This window comes from Bos indicus, chromosome X (genome assembly GCF_029378745.1).
Source record: "Bos indicus isolate NIAB-ARS_2022 breed Sahiwal x Tharparkar chromosome X, NIAB-ARS_B.indTharparkar_mat_pri_1.0, whole genome shotgun sequence".
NCBI classification, from domain to species: domain Eukaryota; kingdom Metazoa; phylum Chordata; class Mammalia; order Artiodactyla; family Bovidae; genus Bos; species Bos indicus.
This window is the reverse complement of record NC_091789.1, coordinates 119,658,320-119,680,104: the sequence shown is the minus strand read 5'-3', so window position 1 is coordinate 119,680,104 and position 21,785 is coordinate 119,658,320. Positions and strand designations below refer to the sequence as shown.

The following is a 21,785-nucleotide window of genomic DNA, read 5'->3' as shown; positions in this document are numbered from 1 at the left end:
TTTGTCTTCAACAATACTTGTCCATGAATTTAAGAAATATTTTATTAAATCCCTATTACAAAATTGAGTCACTGGAACAATCTTTAATTTTGAAAAGAATCTGCTAAAAAAAATCCACTTAAAGTTTTACTCGTTATTTACCATAGCTGATAGGAATATGTGAATCCACATATTTAAAACTCTAGGGTGGCTTTATGGGCATTTACAAGCCAAGATAAATTTTTAAATGAAATATCATAAGTCAAATACGTTAGCAACATATTTTCTAACCATTTAGCTAAGAGTGACCAAAAAAAAAACAACAAACGTTACACCGCATTTACACCCACAAGCCATAGGAGATACCTGTTTAGAACAATACCTGGCTTTATCTATGCAAACTACCTCCAAATGATCAAAGTAATTCAACACACATTGTGAAGGAGCAAGTGGGGTCTGAGGAGAATGATACAGCAAGAATGAGGAATTCAAGAAGCTATAAATTGCCACTGTCATCTACTCTATATACAAAGTAGATCAGATCTCGTATCAAAACAGAAGAAAAGAAGGAGAACAACAAGGAGAGGGAGGAGAAGAAACTTTTCTTACTATGATTTGATTTTGGAATTCTTTTTCAACCTGGAATACACTATCACTTTTTTGCCATAATTTTAAAATATTAAAAAACTGAAGTTAGGCCTAAAAATGGATCATATTATTTGAACACTCCAAAGTTTCTTTGTGGTACTAGTAAAGTTCTTATTTCAAGTCAGAAAATTTGACTCTACATAACAAAACTCCAATATAGGTCAGGAAAACTCTATCATGTCCCCAAAGTATTTAAATATCAGGAGCCTTCCTGAACTATAGAATATGATTCACACCAAGATTTCAAGTACATAAAACAACCTGAAACTTCTGTTTTTGCTGTTTATGCATATGAAATTTTATAGCAATAATTTTTGTTTCTAGGAAAAACAATTGTCTGAAAATTGTGTGATCATTAACCATGACCAAGTTAGCCATCTCATTTTTATTTTCACAGATTATGTTAGGAGGAAACCCACAAAAGGCCAGATTAACATTTCAAAATGTATTGGAAAGTAATGAAGGGAAACTGATTCAGTTAGCAACGCTAAATAAAACAGACAATTCATACAGATGCTTTTCCTGTAAAATATTAAATAAACACTCAAAAATGGCAACTTTTTCAAATTTAATAAACCAACCCCTAATTCCTTTTCTCTGAGCAAAGTTTCTTCTTATCAAAGCTCCAGCTTTCATGCGCAAATTCTTCCTGGTCAAAACCACATACTATTTAGAAGACTGGGGTGTTAAATGAAATAAGAAATGATTTTTTGCTTCTCCCTCTTTCTTCTTCTAGCCCAAAAGCCTAAATATATAAGGCCACATAAACCACTACTTTTGTCCACAGCATATCAACTACAAGGACAAATGCTGAGGATTCTTTGGTTCAATTCACAAGTTATAAAAGTAGAAACACTTGACTTACCTGCCATTGTTTCATCAGCTCTCTTACTCCCTTGGAGTCTTCTAGAAGCCTTTCCTTATGGGTGGCATCCTGCAGGACGTTGGCAGTTGTTTCAGCTTCTGTAAGCCAGGCAAGAAACTTCTCCAAGTCCAGGGGGAACTGTTGCAGTAATCTATGAGTTTCTTCCAGAGCAGTCTCTCGCTCACTCACTCTGCAAAGGAACAAATGTCCAGATGCAATTATCCTCAAATATCAGAATGGTGCAGCCAGTGAATCCCACAAAAAGAGCAAAATCAAAGGGACTAAATCATAACATTGCAACAAATGTGAGTTGCTGCTAAAACTCCACTTGAAAACATCAACCACTAGAATAGCATGTGTGTGTGTGTGTGTGTGTGTGTGTGTATGTATTTGGACTTATAGACTTTTGAAAGTTCATTTTCCAAAAAATTCTTTGTTTTAAAAAACATTTTGGCTGGTCAATTTTGAAAGGTTATTTTAATATGTGGCAAAAGTTGAAACTAATCTCTATAGGTAAAACCCTAAAATCTACCATGCTTATCTTTAATGTTACCTGAGGCAGGGAACCATGATTAAATAGGCCAGGAGAAATGCAAACCTACAATGGAAAGTTGAACACTGGAGGAAGAAGGAGAAGGGGACTGGAGAATAAAAGGGAACAAAAAGATTAAGAAGTAGAAAAACTACATATTTCATAGCAAACATTGTGCAACATGTAATCTGCATAACATCAGTGTGTTCTAATAGTTCTAACTATTGTATTAGCTTCCTTTTGCATTACCTGATGGTCATACAACTAAGAATATTTTCCAAAAGAAAAATTTTATGGGTAATGGAAAAAGTAGAGCTTAAAATCCAGACACATTGGGTTCAAATCGCAGTGTCCTCCGCCGAGTGTGATACAAGTTACTTAACCTCTCTGATTTCTCATCTGCAATGCATATTGTTGTATTGATGAGACTGAAAATACAACAGTGTGTGTGAAGCTGAGTGCCTCACACATTATGAGTCACATATTATAGTTGCTCAAAAATGTGGATTCCCTATGCCCACATTCCATTCTCATTGCTCTAATCTTATAGAAGGAATGAATCAAATTCCCTAGTGACACAAAAATCCACAAAAGAGCTATTCATATTTTCTGACAATATATATAATGCATGTATTGTGGATACACATACGTATGCCCTCAGCAAACATCTACATAATAGTAACTTGGGAAGGAAAATTGCCTGAGGCAATAACAGCCCCATCTAAAAAGATTCAGGTAAATTTTTTCTGCAATAAGGAAATTAGTACTCTATTTAAATGTCGTATTTGCCTTCTATTACTACACAAACGCTTTCTGGGATTCAACATAAGCTAAAAATGGATTTAAAAAAAAACTGAACACTTGAATATGATACACACTGCTTGTTAAGATGTGATTGTCAATAATTATGCAAAACTGCAATTTATTTCAGCAGCAACTTTATCATGGGATGTGCAAACCAGGCAATAAACAACTCCTGCCGAGCCAGCGGCAGCAAAGCCCCCGGAAGAGCTGTTTATTCATCATGGGTGAGGTTTTTGCTGAGCATACAGTCTTCCACAGTGTAGTTTTGGTGCTCATACTGGATAAAAATCTTCTGTCTGCATTAACTGGTGGAGGGGAGAATAGGTTTATGAGGGTGCAGCAACTGGAAAAAAGGAAGCATTGCACTAAGCTATTTATCAACTCCTAAATAAACTTGAATACCGCACAATTGAAAGGTAGCCCGGTGCTCTGATTGGGCAAATCAGTTAAACCTCATGAAGTTCGATGGCTAGCCTGAACTGCTAGTTCCTTGCTTATTTAGTTTTCAGGCAAACTATCAATGCAGGGAGAAAGAGCAAAGTATCTTTTATTATTTATTTAGGATGATTTAAAAATTCAGAACCGCTGTGACAAAACTGAGAAACGTAATGTTATAATCTGGTGTGAAACATACAACATACAGGTTGAAGCCTGTGTAATTGCTAACATTTGACCATTTCTGACCAACAAACGGGGCAATTTCAGCCAGTGCTAGCTAATATTTTAGGTTGGCTTGTACTCTAGAAATCACTAAGATTTACTCCACCTCCAGCTCCAAATTTGGCATAGAAATAAGCTGTCACATTGCAGGAGACAAACGCAGGGTTAGACACTGATGTATTTTCTAACATATTCCAAAGTCGCACAAAATAAAAGGGGCAATGTGAAACTCCCTCATGGCAGAGAATTAGATACTGTGCATTTTATTATCAGCTTCATCATCATGATGAGCTGTGCTTGATGCATCCCAGCTTCTCTAACCTTAAAGAGAAACACCACTTACCCTTGGCTTCCAGAGAAAGTAACTAGTAAATAACTTTCTACGAGTTATTTGGAAAATGTGATGCACATAAATCAGATGAAAGTGTTCTACTGAGACAATGAGATTTCCAGCCCAATCCTACCACCAAGGTCGCTGCTTTGTAAATTAGGCCCTTAGGGAAGAGCAGTAACTCTTTCAGGACAGTAAGGCACCGTTTTCCTAAACAACACCCTTGTGGCCTGAAATATTGACAACATCGGGTTGAATATTTTCCAATTTGGAAATACGTTAGACAAAATTCAGTGGCAGCAATGGCAGAAAATCTCTTCAATCAGAGGTGAGACTGTTATCTCTGGCTTGTGTGGGAGATTTAAGGCTGCATCCTTTTTCCTGAGATCCATCTATGTACACTGAATTCTTAAATTTTAATTGTGCTACGTCTAGACTAGATGAGTCAAAGTTACTTGTATTCCATATTTGTGCATTCAAAATAGTTCTGAATATATACCATACTTTAAAATTTTCTATAATCGCATGCCTTTAAGTAACTTCTATGATAAACAAAAAATGTAGCAATGAGAATCATAAAGTAATAAAAAAATTACCTAGAACAAAACTAAAGACCTCGAACATAGATTATTATTTTTAATGATAATATCCAGGTTATCAAATTATGGACCCTGGAGAAAATTTGGCATGAACTTTAAAAGTAACAATGACCAAATTATCATAAAATAGTAATAATGCTTTACAAATATAATTTACTGCATCAGTTAAGTACTTTTTTATATGACAAATTTTAATTATCAGCAAGTCCAGGTATAGAATGCACAAAAATAGCTGAGAATTTGATGGTATATGGAATGGGATGCTGACTTCAAAAAGTTTTATTTCTGTTCATAAGGACACCATTCTCCATAGGTAAATATAGGCAGTGTGGTACAGTGGTTCTCAAAGAATGTTCCATAGCCCAACAGTATCAATGCCATCTGAGAACTTATTAGAAATGTCAATTCTCAAGCCCCACCCTAGACCTGCTGTATCAGAAATTCTGTGTGGAGTCCAGCGAGCTGTATTTTAATAAGTCTTCCAGGCAATTCTGATATATGCTCAAGTTTGAGCATCACTGACGCTGGAGAGACCAAACTTTGAGAACTACTGGTGTAGTGGATGCTGTGCTGGGATGTCCAGACCCCTATTTCAGGACTGAAGTATGTTTTGCTTGCATAACTCACTGAAGCTATGAGCCATGCCATGCAGGGTCACCTGAGACAGACAGGTCATAGTGAAGAGTTCTGACAAAATGTGGTCCAGGGGAGGAGGGAATGGCAGACCATTCCAGTAATTTTGCTGCGAGAACCCCATGAACAGTATGGAAAGACTGAAGGCAAAAGGAGAAGAGGGAAGCAGTGGATGAGATGGTTGGATAGCATCACTGATTCAATGGACATGAACTTGTGAAACAGCTGGGAGACAGTGAGGGACAGGGAGGCCTGGCCTGCTGCAGTCCATGGGGTCACAAAGAGTCCGACGTGACTGAGTGACTAAGCAGCAATGTGTTTTGCTTTAACTCCTGGGAAAGCTGCTGGATGCAGGCAGGTTGCCTCCAATGACTGGTTAATGTGTGGACTTTTTGTAAAAGTCTAACCCCCTTGCTGCAGCTTTGGACAATTCGGGAGGGGAGGAGGATTGATCGATGTTGAGGTTACAAATGAATTGAAGCCCAGCTTCTCCTTCTGTCCTATCCTGGTTCTTTCCCTTTCTTCTCTCCCAGGTATTCATCCTGAGAGCACTCTACCAAAAAATAAAGAAATCCCTACACATTAATCACTTTCTCAGAATCTGACTTCTGGGGAACTTGACCTGCTGAATTGTCATACTAAATAAAACTTTGAAAAATATACTTGTTAAAAAATGTATGTGGAGAAATATACAACCACTTGCACAGATTGTGGTCACAAAAGGAGACAGGATGAAGGATTCTCATACTCAGCAATTGAGCCTGAAGAGCTATTATACCTTTGGTTGTCCTTTAAGGAGATCTGTAGATAAGGCATTATCACCAGTTAAGAAGCAAGAATCTACTGAAAGGACAAAGTGTTGGAGCTATAAAGCTTAGTACAACCCCCCACGTGCACAAATCTGCATAAAGTGGAAAAATCACAGAAGGCATGTCTCAGCATCTCCATTTTCTTTTTAAGAACTGATTATCAATGAGGCAATCAGAGTATACCCTCATCCTTCACACACACACACACACACACACACACACACACACACTTACACACACACCCACACCATGGTATCTCTGAATAAATCTCTAAGACTCCAGATTTTTACCTAAGTTGTAAATCACTAATTTGTTATGGGTCAACCTAATACATAAAAAGCAAAAGAAAAAAGGGAAGCCTATGACTTTCCAAGGTAAGGCTGAAGAGCTTAATTAATGTATGGACAATATTCCATGATTAGATACATGCAGGGAGAAGGCAATGGCACCCCACTCCAGTACTCTTGCCTGGAAAATCCCATGGACGGAGGAGCCTGGTGGGCTGCAGTCCATGGGGTCGCTAAGAGTCAGATATGACTGAGCGACTTCACTTTCACTTTTCACTTTCATACATTGGAGAAGGAAATGGCAACCCACTCCAGTGTTCTTGCCTGGAGAATCCCAGGGACGGGGGAGCCTGGTGGGCTGCCGTCTATGGGGTCGCACAGAGTTGGACACGACTGAAGCGACTTAGCAGCAGCAGCAGCAGGGATGACAGTTCATCACTGCACGTATTAAATGATTATACACACACAAATACATATACACACACATTATATATAACCAAACAGAAACAAACACATTGAATATTTGGGGGGGGAAAAAGGCTCAATCTGATATTTTTCCCAGATGTTTCTGAAAGTGTAACCAACGGGAAATTCACACTACTTGGTCTTCTGCTAAGTAACATTTTCATCCGTGCCCTGGTATCATCAGGAAGTAACCAAATAAAACACTCTCGATCTTTCCTTCCCGGTTTATTTGCACTTTAACAACTATCATTTCCTATGATAGTTTTAGGGAAAGTATTACAGGATGATGTGGGGTTTTTTTTGTTGTTGTTGTTCTTTTTTGTTTGTTAGATATAGATCAGAGAAAATGAGTACCTTAGCAGCAAGCACTTGGACTTTAGGCCAAATACTGCTCATAGAACCAGAGTTAACCTGAAGTTCAAATTCTCTGTAATCATAACAGATTATACTGGTTTGCTAGCCAATGAATTAATTTTGCTTTTGTTTAAAAAATAAGTCTGCATTGTATTTTCATGGGGCAGCTAGAATTTTATTACCTATGGCTATACAGCAGTTTGTAGGAAGCATTCCTTTTAATCTCCAGCAATTCTATTGGCAATGTGCACTAATGAAAAGCATGAATCTAAGCAAAATCCTTCAATAATGCTTGGACCAGTATCCTACTAGTTCCATCTCTAGCAACAATTCTAAGACTATGGCTTTATGTGTCTTTGGAAAATATCTCCTTAGATAGATGACCCAGAAGGGTTCTGGCAACTGAGAGAATGTTTCTCTTTTTTCCTCTGTTACTGAACTCTAAGGTAAGAAAAATATTCTGTCCTTTTAATGTAACTATTGACACAGAGTATGAGATGAAGGCTCTAAGCTAGCACAGAAAATAAATTTAAAATCTGTTATCTACAGAACTCTTCAAAAATTTTAAAAGTATGTTCAGATTTATTCTCTCACCATTTCATAAATTAACCTCCCATTTTTTTTTCTACCTACAGTATGTTTGGTTTCTTCATTTGCTTTCAGTTGGATGTTTCACTCTTTCCCACTGAGTTCAACTTCCATACAGGTTATCTTTAAACCTGAATCTCATTCTTATTTCCACATGCCTACCAACAACTCATGCATTAGGTGATGCATGCACCTCGTCTACATGTATTATGTGCCAGGATTCATGCGTGGTGCTGGTAACACTAAAGTCAGTGAGACATGGACATGGACTTTGACATTGAACACATTCAAGTCTGGTGGAGGAGACCGATATTTAGACATTTATCTATAGTTACAATATGATTCATGACATGAGTTTGGGACATGAGTTTGAGCAAGCTCTGGGAGTTGGTGATGGATAGGGAAGCCTGGTGTGCTGCAGTCCATGGGGTCACAAAGAGTCAGACATGACTGAGTGACTGAACTGAACTGACAATATGATTCAGGTTGTAGTTCATCTGGATTCCCTAACAGTAGCTTGAATATAATATGCATCACACTGTATTCATGAACTTCTGTGTCAATTTCCTTAACAAGTGATAAATCTATCTTTTTTCAACACATTTTTTTTTCCCTTTTCTTATCAAAGGAAGTGGGGATCATTGCTGGGCTTTATCTCAAAATACAGTGATGGATGTTCAACAAAAGTCTGCCTAATTGAATTAATTTTCATAACAATCAGAAACCTTTTAGATATCTCATAGGTTATTGCAAGTTTCATTTTGCTGTTGGGAAGACTGATTCTGAGAGAGCCAAAATGACTTTCCCAAAGTTGAACCCAAGGAAGTGGTGGAATTAGGATTATAGTTCAAGTATTGAATCCTGAAAAAGACAGTTTTCTAACTCTGAAAATGGATATTAGTGTCCACTCCTCTCTGATATACTCACTGCAGTCGTAAAAGAAAGGAAAGTGCCAGAAAGTTTATGCTACTGAATCCTGGCCTTCGTTTTGGAGCAAAAATTCATCTCTTTGTTATTTTACCATAAGAGCCATCACTGCAACACATAGAAACCTACTGAGAGGGAAAGATATTCCCTCACTCCAACTACAGTAGAAAGATCTAGCTGGTCTCTGTTTCAAAACAAACAAAAAAATCCATTTCTAATGCAAATTTGCTGGTTTGCCATTCACCGACAAATGCATCAAAGAGGTTTTTATCCCCTCTCTCCTGAGGTTTGGTACTAAATTACTCAAACTCTTCAGAGTTAATTGGAAACTATGACCTAAATGTTCCCAAAGTATTGCTGATTACTTCTCAGAAAACTCATTCCCATCTTTTTGTCACCCCAGACAACACAGGATGACTTTTTAACATGTGCAGAAGCAACATACTTGCATGGAAAATAGATTAGTTCTCTAAAGATAAACCATAGCTTTGAAGCTAGCTATTTTCTTCAAAGATACAGACATTCTAGTGAAAAAAAAATCACCTGGACTTTATATTTGGATGGAAAGAGAATATAGGTATTATTAATCATGTAAGAAATTTTAAAATACACATTCCAACTCTTTTATTTTTTCACTCTATGGGCATTTCAAAAATTGAGATTTGCACAATATATCATTAGGTAAAAAGCATAATTACATACTTTTTTCCAAAAGTATTGGGATATTTCTCAAAAGAAATTAGGAGACAGCAGTAAAAATGTACTTTGTTCTGTTCTTGGCATTATTCACTTCATTTGACTTGTGTTTCAGACATTTATCATTGAGAAAAGCTGATAAAAATATACAAAATATTAAAAACAAGTATTCAAGATACATATATATATATATATATATATATATATATTTCCTACCTTGGAATATTAACAAAGAGATTAACATTCCTTAGTCTAAGATCTGTATTTTATATATATTTTTTACTGATACAATACCTTAAGGTACTATTTTGGAGAAGTTTAATTATAGCACTGTAAAAGACATTTAGAAAAAATGTACATTGATACTGCCATCCAGAAGAATATAAACTTAGATTAGGGTTGAGTTTACAACTGGATACAATTTCTACTCTTAATAAATTCTCTATGATTTGTATAATATGAATCTTTAAGTCGATGTTGGTCACTTGTAATGTTAATCTCTTTAAAAGATGTATTTTCCTGTTTTGATAAGCTAGATTGAGTAGCTTTCTTCTCTTCTAAAAGGATATATGAAAACTAGGATAGAAACCAATTTAAAAGATCATCTCTTTGAAGTCTCATTAGACTGCAGTCAAACAAATATACATTCACATCCTCAATATCTTAGAGAAAAAGAGAACAGGAGATGTTGTTATATAACATTCAGAAGACAGCAAGGCAAGTTGGTTCAGTTTTCTACCATCAAAAGGCAAACATATAGCAGATTCCCTTTAAAAGGAAAGAAGGGGTTAAAAACATATCATCAGCTGATTATATGAACTTACAGTAGAGGTTTCTCAATGGAATTCAGAAATATGAATGATTTTCATAATTCCTGATATGAACTTCAAGTTCTGGTCTCTAAATATTTGTGACTATCATTACCTAGTTCCTCACTCAGCACTCTTTTGTGGTTAATAATGCACTTTTGAGAGCCTTTTAAATTCAACATTTATTGCCATAGTATTTTGCACTAAAACAATGCTCTTTAGTTTTCAAGCTTTTCCACATATATCTTCTTTTTGATTTGTTAAACAACTTGATGAGGTTAATGGGGCAGGTTGTTATTATCAGCAACATTTTATAGATGAGAAACATGATTTTCTGAGAGGCTGGGCAAGTTACCAAAGTAAGTGGCAAAACGTGAAACATCTAATCTAGTCTGCTCTGACTTTACATTTCAAGGTACATTTGCCAATCTCCTTGTGAAGTAAATATAAAGGATATTCAGTTCAGTTCAGTCGCTTAGTTGTGTCCGACTCTTTGTGACCCCATGGACTGTAGCATGCCAGGCTTCCCTGTCCATCACCAACTCCTGGAGACTACTCAAACTTATGTCTATTGAGTCGGTGATGCCATCCAACCATCTCATCCTCTGTTGTCCCCTTCTTCTCCTACCTTCAATATTTCCCAGCACCAGGGTCTTTTCCAAGGAGTCAGTTCTTCGCATCAGGTGGCCAAAGTATTGGAGTTTCAGCCTCAGCATCAGTCCTTCCCTAGTACTAGTGTCAAAAGCTCCTTGCTTTCTGTGATTATTATAAGAATTCAGATTATGGTGTATATTTGTGTGTAGAACAAAAAAAAGATTATTCCTTTGCTTACCATCATCAGTTGCCATCTAAGAAAATTATTAAAATGAATACTGCATGTTGGATTTGAAGTAGGTTTGAGGATTTTAACATTTTAAAAGAGGGGATTGTAGGCAGTAATATTTTTATTCTTATGAAATAAAAAAGCATTTAATACATACACTTGTGACCTTCTTATAATGGTAACTTAGTAAATGTTTGCTAATTATACAGAAATTATCCAGAAATCTGTATCTTTGAGAAATGTTTTACACTAGAAATATCTAACAAGAACACCAAACACTTCACACGTTCTTTCCTAGAAATTTTATGGTAAAATAAATATATTTTAATAAGACCGGTTGAGAAATGAATTAATCTCTCAAAGTGACTCTGTCTTGGTAGATTCTAAAAGAATTGCCCTTGCTCTTTTCATTTTGAATCCTTTTAATGACTCAGATATGCTTTATAAGACTTGTAGGATTACAAATAACTTGAGCTAATTAAAATGGATGATCAAAATAAAGATTTAAAGTTTCCTACTTTCCCACTATTAATTATTATGGGGAGAAACTACATTTAAAAGAACTAAATAATTTAGAATATATTGATGGCCTTCTATAAGATCAATTCAAATTTATGAAGAATAGTAAAACATTAATGATTTATTTTTTCAATTAAAACTATAACACTAAAGGAATCACTCTGAGAGCTGCACATGCTTTTAAGAATCCTCTTATTTATGATTATATCGCTTACCAAATGTCTTTATATCTTTATCATCATCATCCATCAATATCAACTTTTTGTTAATCCCTTGACACAAGGCTTCGTCCCACAGTTCCTAGTATTTAACAGACACTCAATAAACCAAATTAAAGTCAATGAGCCTACTATGAACCAGGCATAGCTTCTAAAAGTGAGAATGTCTCAATTACTTGTTTTCAAAATACTTATAAATAGTAATTATTTCTTGATGTGAATTTATTGAATAATAGTTTATATTTGCATAGAATTTTAAAATTTATACATTACTTTCACCTATACTATTTCAGTTGAACCTCAGAATAACTTGTGGATAGCTCTTGTTATAGTAGAATTGATTGTATAACAGACTATCACTCAGTTATAACTAATATGTTTAAAAATAAGAATAAGCAATCCTGTGACCAAAATTATGTTTCCCTTTGTAGAAGCATGGATATTAAATCTTTGGAGCTTATACCTTTAATCAATTTTTTAATTAGCAGTGAAAGTGAAATGGTAGGCTATTTCACTGGGCGACATGTCACATTGGATTGTCAATGACTGAATTTCTGCTACTCTTACATGAAAACAATTTATTTTTTGAAAAAAAAAATGTACTCCTGCAAGGAATGTTAATCCAATATATTTTTAAGTGCATTGCAAAAACAGAGGGCAAAGCAAACAATAACTTCTGTCAAAATAAATCCATTGCTTTGGCAAATTTTCTAATATCCTATAAGTTTGAGCCTGATCTAGAGATAACATGTACTGAAAGGGACTAAAAAGTCATCCTGTCCAAGCACCCACTTGGCTCTGTCAGCAAACATACTCCTCCCTTCCCTGTTTTGCATTATTCATAGATTTGAACGGATGCCCTCTCTGTAGCTCCATTCAGGTTCTAACAAAAACATCCAGCATGGGAATTCCCTGGCTGTCCAGTGCTTAGGATTCCATGCTTTCACTGCTTTGGGCCTGGGTTCAATCCCTGGTTGAGGAACTAAGATCCTGCAAACTGTATGGCGTGGCCAACTAATTAATTACTCAATCAAAGGAAGAGTTCATCTACGTTTAAAAAAACATTTGTCAGGGATGAGAATAGAACAGTACAGCACAGCACCAGAGACCTTCCCTTGCTGCTTAACAGTAATCATTTTTTTTTTCCTTTTCTTTTTTTAAAATCTTAATTCCAGACCAGGGATCGAACCCAGGCCCCCAGAAGTGAAAGTGCCAAGTCCTAACCACTGGACCACCAGAGAACTCTGGATACTGACCCATTAATGTACATTCTTTGTGTAAAAGCATGAAATGGTTGCTAAACCATCCAATTTGCCTTGCATCTAACCAGTATTTCTCCAATTTAGTCATAGGAATATAATGAGAGAACCTGTCAAATGCCCTGATGAAATTCAAATAGATGGCTGCATTTTGCTTACCCATTGAAGAAAATTCTTCAATGCAAAAAAATGTTTTGCCTCAAACATATAGGTAATATAGTTTTTTTTTTTAACTGATTGTGTATGTATTTGTTTTACTAAATTATCTGATTAGTCTCTTCAAGAAATGGGTTCATATTTCTCTCACAGCCTCCATCTAAGAAGCATTCATCATGGTAGCTACAGTAATATCTTCTGTGATTTTAACACAGAATTCAACTGCATTAGTCAACATCTACTTAGAAGGTAATTAACATAGCTCCGAGAGGAATGTCATCATCACCCTTTTGTAGAGACCAGGGCATTTACTAAAGATGGTGGAAATAGATTTTAACTGCAATGATAGTCACAGAATATTTAAAGGCTTTTCTAACTGCAATGATAGTCACAGAATATTTAAAGACTTTTCTAGACAATCAGTTCAGTTCAGTTCAGTTCAGTCACTCGTGTCTGACTCTTTGCGACCCCATGAATCGCAGCACGCCAGGCCTCCCTGTACATCACCAACTCCTGGAGTTCACTCAGACTCAAGCAGATCTTAAATGTTTGCTGATTTCATTAGTCATACATTGCAACTGGATCACGAAGAAAGAGGTTAGGTTCTCAGAGAATATTGTTATTTCATTAATCAATACATCAGTTCTCATCATGAAAAAATATTTAACCAAATTTTACAGACAACACAACAGAGGCTTTCTGGAAACTGAGGGACAGTTTTGATTAACAGAGTGCTTGAAGAGTGCTACTGGCATTCCATGGGGAGGGGCTACAGATGGTAGACTCCACGAACAAAACACTGTCCCAAGTCCCACAATACTTTTCTATTTCCTTTTGGATGCACCCCACAGCATGTAGGATCTTAGTTCCACCACCAGGGATCAAACCCACACCCCCTGCATTGGAAGTGCAGAGTCTTAATCACTGGACCACCAGGCAAGTTACCCTTTTGAATGTCCGTCTAGACACTCATGTAGGACAAGACCCTGTGAACACCTGAACCTAAAACTTAACTCAATTTTACATACATATGCGAGAAGGCGATGGCACCCCACTCCAGTACTCTTGCCTGGCAAATCCAATGGATGGAGGAGCCTGGTAGGCTGCAGTCCATGGGGTCGCTAAGAGTTGGACACGACTAAGCAACTTCACTTTCACTTTTCACTTTCATGCACTGGAGAAGGAAATGGCAGCCCACTTTAGTGTTCTTGCCTGGAGAATCCCAGGGATGGCAGAGCCTGGTGGGCTGCCGTCCATGGGGTCACACAGAGTCGGACACGACTGAAGTGACTTAGCAGCAGCAGCAGCAGCAACATACACATATAAAGTACTTTTGTCAAGATTGTAATAGACACTGGAATTTTCAGAAAAGGAACTGAGTGACAGTGAAAGTCACTCAGTCATGTCCAACTCTTTGTGACCCTACGGACTATACAATCCATGGAATTCTCCAGGCCAGAATACTGGAGTGTGTAGCCGTTTTCTTCTACAGGGGATCTTCCCAACCCAGGGATCAAACCCAGGTCTCCCACATTGCAGGTGGATTCTTTACCAGCTGAGTCACCAGGGAAGCCCAAGAATACTGGAGTGGGTAGCCTATCCCTTCTCCAGAGGATCTTCCCAACCCAGGAATCGAACTGGGGTTGCCTGCATTGCAGGCAAATTCTTTAGCAGCTGAGCTACTAGGGAAGCCCAACTGTTATGAAAGCCCAAGGAAAATTTTACCTAGTGCTGTTACAGATTTTGTTAGAAGTTGTTTAGCATTTTGGAAAATTACACTATGGATGGCCAATGCCACTCACAGTATTTGAGTCCATATACAACACACCTGTCACTCCATAATGGTTGATATTGCATTCACAGTGTAGTCAACTAGAACCTTCACTTGTGCTCTAGCGTGATCCTGACTGAATTGCTCCATACTGAAATACACATTATTTTATTATAAATGGCTCATATTTCTCTTAAAAATTAAAAAGTTAAAACATCATTTTTTAAAGTATCTACAGGTAGGATATATTATCTATAAATTTTAGTTTATGACTATAAAGAAGGTGTTACAAAGTATTTGTTATAAGAAAGGAAGGGGTTGGCATTGGACCTGAGAAGGTTGAAAACCACGGATACGGAGCTACTGGGAAATTTCAAGATGAGAATATTATACTGAAAATAAATAGAATTTTTAAGGGACAGAATGAGAATATTTGCCCTCTGTGTATCCAATCCCTGATCCTAACAGCTCCACAGAGAACAGAATTGTATTTTTAAAATTGCTTGCTTTTACAGGCAGCTGTGACTACCAGTGAACCAGAGGTCTACTTCATATACGGACCTGAATTAAAAACAGCCAGGCCTTCAGTTAGTTCAGAGCCCAGGTTCTTGATTACATTTGACACAATAATCATCATCATATCTTAAGACTCAAATCAGCCTGACAGTGCTCAACTCAGGGCTGCTTCTCCCAATTAGCTGAAAATTGCAGCCCAGCTCATCTTCTAGGGGAGAAGTTTACATTTACAATTTTGCTGTGTTGAAAAAGCAATGAACATGACAGAAAGAACAAATCAACTTTCTAACTTGTACAATAGCTATTTTAAGTTCACTAACTCTGGGAAACCTGTTTTCACAGGAATGAAAAAGTATAGATATTTTGTTATTATTTTTTTAAAAAGCTACACAAAGTTTAACAGAGTCAGAGTTTGAACTACAAATGGGGGCATCAAAACACATTGTTAATATTTTTAAAAAATTATGTCTCTCACCCCAAATTATTTTCCAAATGAGCTTTCAAAAGGGACAATCTTTTATGTAAAAGATATATTAAAATAATTTGCAATTAGTAGATAGGTACCTATCATTTGAAAATGAAAAGTTCCAGATATCAAAGTCCTAAGGAATGAATTTACAATAAGATGCTAACTAGAGAACACTGTTAGTGTGACATGAGTATTATTCTATGTATCTGGCTCAAAATCATTTCTCTATTTCTAGGATAAAATAATTGAGGAGGCTTTTGTGTATTTTATTTTCCTAATTATGATACCTTTTGATGTGGATCAAGGCAGTTTGCATATACTATGGAAAAAGTGCACAATAGCAAGGTAACCTCCCGTCATGGCAGCATTTAGACGGCTGTGCCAAAGATCTGCTCAGAGGAACAACACTCTGATATGCCATTTTCTAAGTGGATAAAAGCTTAGAGTCAGAAGAGAGAAATATGAGACAAAGACTGGGTCTAGAAAAGTAAAATAAATAAATAAATAAATAAATGCTGAGAAGCAGAAGAACTGGAAAGGCAAGAAGATGTTGAAGGGGCCTAAGAAGGATTTTCCAGCCACTGGGGATGGGGCGATACATGGGCAATAACAGGAATATAAGACCTGACAAAGTGTGAGACCCACTGGAAGTAACTGCTGAAAATAATGGAGAAACCATGGAAGCTGAAGTGGAGATCAAAAGGAATAGGGAGTGAGGGAGGCAAAGATGGGGACAGGAGCACAGAGAAGTGACAGAAATAACAAGAGAGGAGGCATATTAAAGGCAGTGCTTCTTTGAGTTTTATTTTTCCCAAACATCCCTGTTCACCCAAAGGTGGGCATTTCTTTTAAGACAAACCACGTTATGAATATCCTTAGTTTTTTGTATATCCCTAAAGAAGAGATAATATCTTTCTTATACTACAGCTATATTTATATGGGATTTAGGATGGATTTTTAAAGAGTAGTTTTTGAGGCAAGTTTTAACCATTGTGTAAGAAAGACGTCAAGGCTGAATGAATGAGTGTTCATTTTTATATACATTCATTTACTATATATATATACCATACACACATGAATGCTCAGTCGCTCAGCCGTGTCTCACTATAACATCATCTAAATTATTTTGCCCCCAATTTTTATGATACGAATTATTTGGAAAGGATAATGTTAATGCTTATCGATGAATTAATTGATGTCTTTCTCCTTTAAGATTAGTCAACAATCCGAGTACTGTTGAGTATTGTAAGCAACTTTTCCATAGACTCTGTTTTCTTTTGGAAAACAAAGTTCCCATTTTCTGTTGTTTAGAGTAATTAAATCTTTGAAGAGTTTGTTTTTGAGCTTTAGGGGAAAAAAAAAGTCCTCAAGTAAGCCAGCATTCTTTAAAATTATCTAGAGAAAACTATACATTCACGGTTTTAAAAACAACACCATCCGCTGCTAGTATCCTGAGGTTAACATATACATAGAAAGGTTTGGCAAAAATAAAAAACAATAAGACATAAGCTTTAGTAATGAAATCAACACATTTGATTTTAGCCTGTCATTACCTCAGTGTGTTTTTTCAAACTCTAGGAACCAGAGTAATAAGGAAATGGAATTAGGAATCCTTTGAGGGACAACTACTTAAATTATGGATACTAAGTTGTAAAGCATCTGGCTCATTCTAGTACTGGCATGAGCTTTCTGAAAAAAAAAAAATGCTCTTTAGATTTTGCCATTTAAATAAGACCCTTAGTGATTAATCAACTGATCTGCTATAGTTTGTTTGAAGGTATATGCCAGTGATAGCACTGATGGTGGTACAACACTTAAAAACCCCACACAAGTAGATTACGGAACAGTCTGGTCACTTTCCTATTAATGTTCATTCAGGTAAGTGTAGTTATGCTACACTTGCTCTTGCTCACCACAGAATGGGAGTTCAATGTTTTTTAATCCAAGTCTTATTTTGCTCTATGAGTCCTGTGAGCACAGAGAGAGAAAATTCCCCACATCAAAATCCAGGTGAGGGGAGGCGAGGCCTGCTCATAGGATTGACAGTGAATGAGACGGTACCTCTAGGAAAGAGGAATGCCATTCAGAATGACCATGCTGCTGAGTATGATCTATCTGTTCACTTGGTGTTAGTGAAGTTGCTGAATTTAATTTCAAAAATTTTACAGTGATTACTTAGAAATCACTGGCTCTCCAAGCAACTTTCAGAAGCTGAGCCCAGTTCTTTAAGTCCCTGCTGTAATGATGGAAAACACAGAGTTTATGGCTACTCCGCACCTCTGAGAGACCACTGTGTATGTCACTCATGCACTTTCTGCAATAAATGTTGTCAGCGAAACAAATAATTTGTGGATAAGCTTTTTTTTTCTTTTTCCCTTTCTTATTTATAACGTTTGTATCATTATATAACTAGATTCTGGGACTAAGTTTAATACTTTATCATTAAGTAGTTTGAGTTCTTGGAGGAAAAAAATGGCTGTCTCTAGAGGTTAAGTTATAGTTCATTATCCTATAAAAATCAAGTGTTTTTAATCGGCACATATGTATCTGATTTTTCATTTGAAAGTATGAACATCATAATTTCACCCATCTGATCATGTTTTTCCTGGAGCATATATTTTAAAGTAGCTCTTAAAACTTGCAATGTGTGACATAATTATTTTAATCTTCATAAAAAATGATCTGCTAAAAATAAAAGTATTGGTGTAGCCTTGGTGTTAGAACTAAAAATACCACATATTTGTTTTGTGAGTGGAATATGTACTCAAATGACACAATAGTAGTATTAAATAAGTGTGTAATAGTAATTCAACAAAGGGCACATTAAAAAAAAAATTCTTAGTTATTAACCCAGTGCAAGTAAATTTAAAATTCTGTAGATTCCCTCAGTAAATTATAACAGTATGGAAAATTCTTCTTATGTATGTTAGAAGGAACAAAAGCTAGTATTAGTAGAATATTATGTCTCTCCTTATAGAAAAAGATATTATTATACTTTCCTAGCATATATATTCATAAATATAAATACAAGGAGAATTTTGTTCAGCATCTCTCTCCAACAACCATTGCAGTATCTGGAAAAGAGTGCTTAATTTTTACCAAAGTGACTAACTAGAAAATGAAAAATATAGGTCAATATCAGTCTTCTTCTCAGATATTTTCATTATATAATAATGACATGTAACTGTCAATGTTTGAGTCTTTTTCTTCAAAGTTAGAATCGAGGCTCTACCAGATAACCCATTTCAAAAGCAAAATTTGGCTAAAGTTTGGAAAAGAGATACAGAAAAATGGAGAGAAACTTGCTTTTCCAAGAAAAATGGCAAATACTTGCTTAGATGCCCTTTTGGAATCAGTCATATTAATGATGCTAGCAAAGATAGAAAAGAGTTAATAAAATTACTTACATGTATGTGTGTGTTTTTCTTCAAAATATTAAAAAGTAACAAATCATCCTACATGAGAAAATTCTCAAAGAGTTATGGCAGTGGTCCCCAAACTTTTTGGCACCAGGGACCAGTTTTGTGGAAAAGTTTTTCCACAGACCAGGGTTGGGACCCCTGAATTAGCAAACCCAAGATCATACAAACGATACTTCAATGTAAACATAAGGAAAAGAAAAGAGTCCTTCTTCTTTTTCTTCAAATGCAAGAATTTCTGCATCAGAACTGTCACAACGTTGGGGTTTTGAACTTGGGAAAGTAATAGACTCTCTGCATCTCAGTATCCTTTCCTGAGTCATAAATATTTTGATAATGAAATTGGCAACACACACTCAGTGAACTCAAACGTGTGAAATGTTATATTCATTTAGAATGTGGACTAGCAATTGGTAAATGTCTGTCTCCTTGCTTGTTATTTGACAAGAGAGTACAGAACTCAGCCTGAGCAAGCCGCCCTGCCCTTCTGATTAAGGGCTTGTGGTCAAGGTGTCCTGAGTCACTGGCGTGCCAAGAGGTCTATAAAATCCTGCTAGAACTGCGCTTCTCCAGGTACTCTACTCAACAGCCCTGGCCTCTCCTCAGAGCAGATTGGGACTCTCCATCAAGAATGGTTGCCAAGTGAGAAGTATATAGAGGCTGATTCACACACACCAAGTGCTTGGCTGAGCTTCTAGAAGTGTCTATCTGCCAGAATACATTTTTCTGTTACCAGCAGCAACCTTACAATTAGGCTAAATGCAATCATTAGCAGGTTGCAGATTCTGTTTTGTGTGGGGGATAAAAGTCTCTAAGAGTTAGTCCCATGTCATTAACATGTTGATGAGGACAGAGTATCAAGGAGGGTTAATAGAATTTGTTTCAGGGGAAAAAAAATACATATTAGCAGATCCCAGCAATTATAATAGACTCTCTTGCTTATCGCTATTTGCTAAAATAGAGAGACTTCTTTTACTAAAGGGATCCAAGATTACTTGTGTGATTTCTGAATGATTTACCTCCTATTCTCACTGTGGAACGTTTCAGGAAAACAAAGATTCAGTATGACTCAAATATGCTGTGCCAGAGAATCGAGCTTTCTCTTTCTCTGTCATCACTGTCATTGTTTTCATAGTTGTTTTCCTTCTTCTTTTCCTCCTCTTCTTTCATTCTCTCTCTCTCTGATTCCTCTCCCTTATCTATCTACCCACCTATCAATATCTATGTCATCTATCTAACCATCCACCCACCCAGGACAATGTTCCTAAACTTCTAATAGGATATGAAGTGAAAATAATAGATCCAAGGAATAACAGAAAATATGCATGTATAGAGTCCAAAGGTAGAATAGCACAGCTTCCCTTGATTGGTATGCAAATTTATAAATTTATACCCTACTGAAAAGTTGTTCTAATAGCACTTGAGAATACTACTTAGGGTAACCTACAGTGAAATGCGCTCCATGCGGCAGCTGGGGCTACATGCTATGTGATCGCTCTTATAAATGCTTATTGAGTACTGAGTATTGTCCCAGTTACTATCAGATCAGATCAGATCAGATCAGTCGCTCAGTCGTGTCAGACTGTTCGCGACCGCATGAATCGCACCATGCCAGGCCTCCCTGTCCATCACCAACTCCCGGAGTTCACTGAGACTCCCGTCCATCGAGTCAGTGATGCCATCCAGCCATCTCATCCTCTGTCGTCCCCTTCTCCTCCTGCCCTCAATCTCTCCCAGCATCAGAGTCTTTTCCAATGAGTCAACTCTTCACATGAGGTGGCCAAAGTACTGGAGTTTCAGCTTTAGCATCATTCCTTCCAAAGAAATCCCAGGGCTGATCTCCTTCAGAATGGACTGGTTGGATCTCTCTGCAGTCCAAGGGACTCTCAAGAGTCTTCTCCAACACCACAGTTCAAAAGCATCAATTCTTCGGCACTCAGCCTTCTTCACAGTCCAACTCTCACATCCATACATGACCACAGGAAAAATCATAGCCTTGACTAGACGAACCTTTGTTGGCAAAGTGATGTCTCTGCTTTTGAATATGCTATGTAGGTTGGTCATAACTTTCCTTCCAAGGAGTAAGTGTCTTTTAATTTCATGGCTGCAGTTACCACCTGCACTGATTTTGGAGCCCAGAAAAATAAAGTCTGACACTGTTTCCACTGTTTCCCCATCTATTTCCCATGAAGTGGTGGGACCGGATGCCATGATCTTCGTTTTCTGAATGTTGAGCTTTAAGCCAACTTTTTCACTCTCCTCTTTCACCTTCATCAAGAGGCTTTTGAGTTCCTCTTCACTTTCTGCCATAAGGATGGTGTCATCTGCATATCTGAGGTTATTGATATTTCTCCGGGCAATCTTGATTCCAGTTACTATAGTGGCCCGTAAGAGTCTCCTAGAGAAATTGGTTTCACAAAATTCTAGAATGTATGCATGCTATACTGCTGCTGCTGCTGCTAAGTCACCTCAGTCATGTCCGACTCTGTGCGACCCCACAGACGGCAGCCCACCAGGCTCCCCCGTCCCTGGGATTCTCCAGGCAAGAACACTGGAGTGGGTTGCCATTTCTTTCTCCAATGCATGAAAGTGAAAAGTGAAAGTGAAGTCGCTCAGTCGTGTTCGACTCTTCAAGACCCCATGGACTGC

General features: G+C 37.0%; 1 protein-coding gene across 9 annotated transcripts in view; it reads right to left on the bottom strand.

Annotated features, from left to right (window-relative positions):
* The window catches only part of DMD (dystrophin), a 2,362,639-nt gene that overhangs the window by 537,805 nt on the left and 1,803,049 nt on the right, over positions 1-21,785 (bottom strand). For all 9 annotated transcript variants that reach the window (XM_070783459.1, XM_070783466.1, XM_070783462.1 and 6 more), the window contains one exon: positions 1,493-1,682. In XM_070783459.1, coding sequence (XP_070639560.1) covers positions 1,493-1,682 — 190 coding nt within the window. The remainder of the gene's footprint in view (positions 1-1,492; positions 1,683-21,785) is intronic.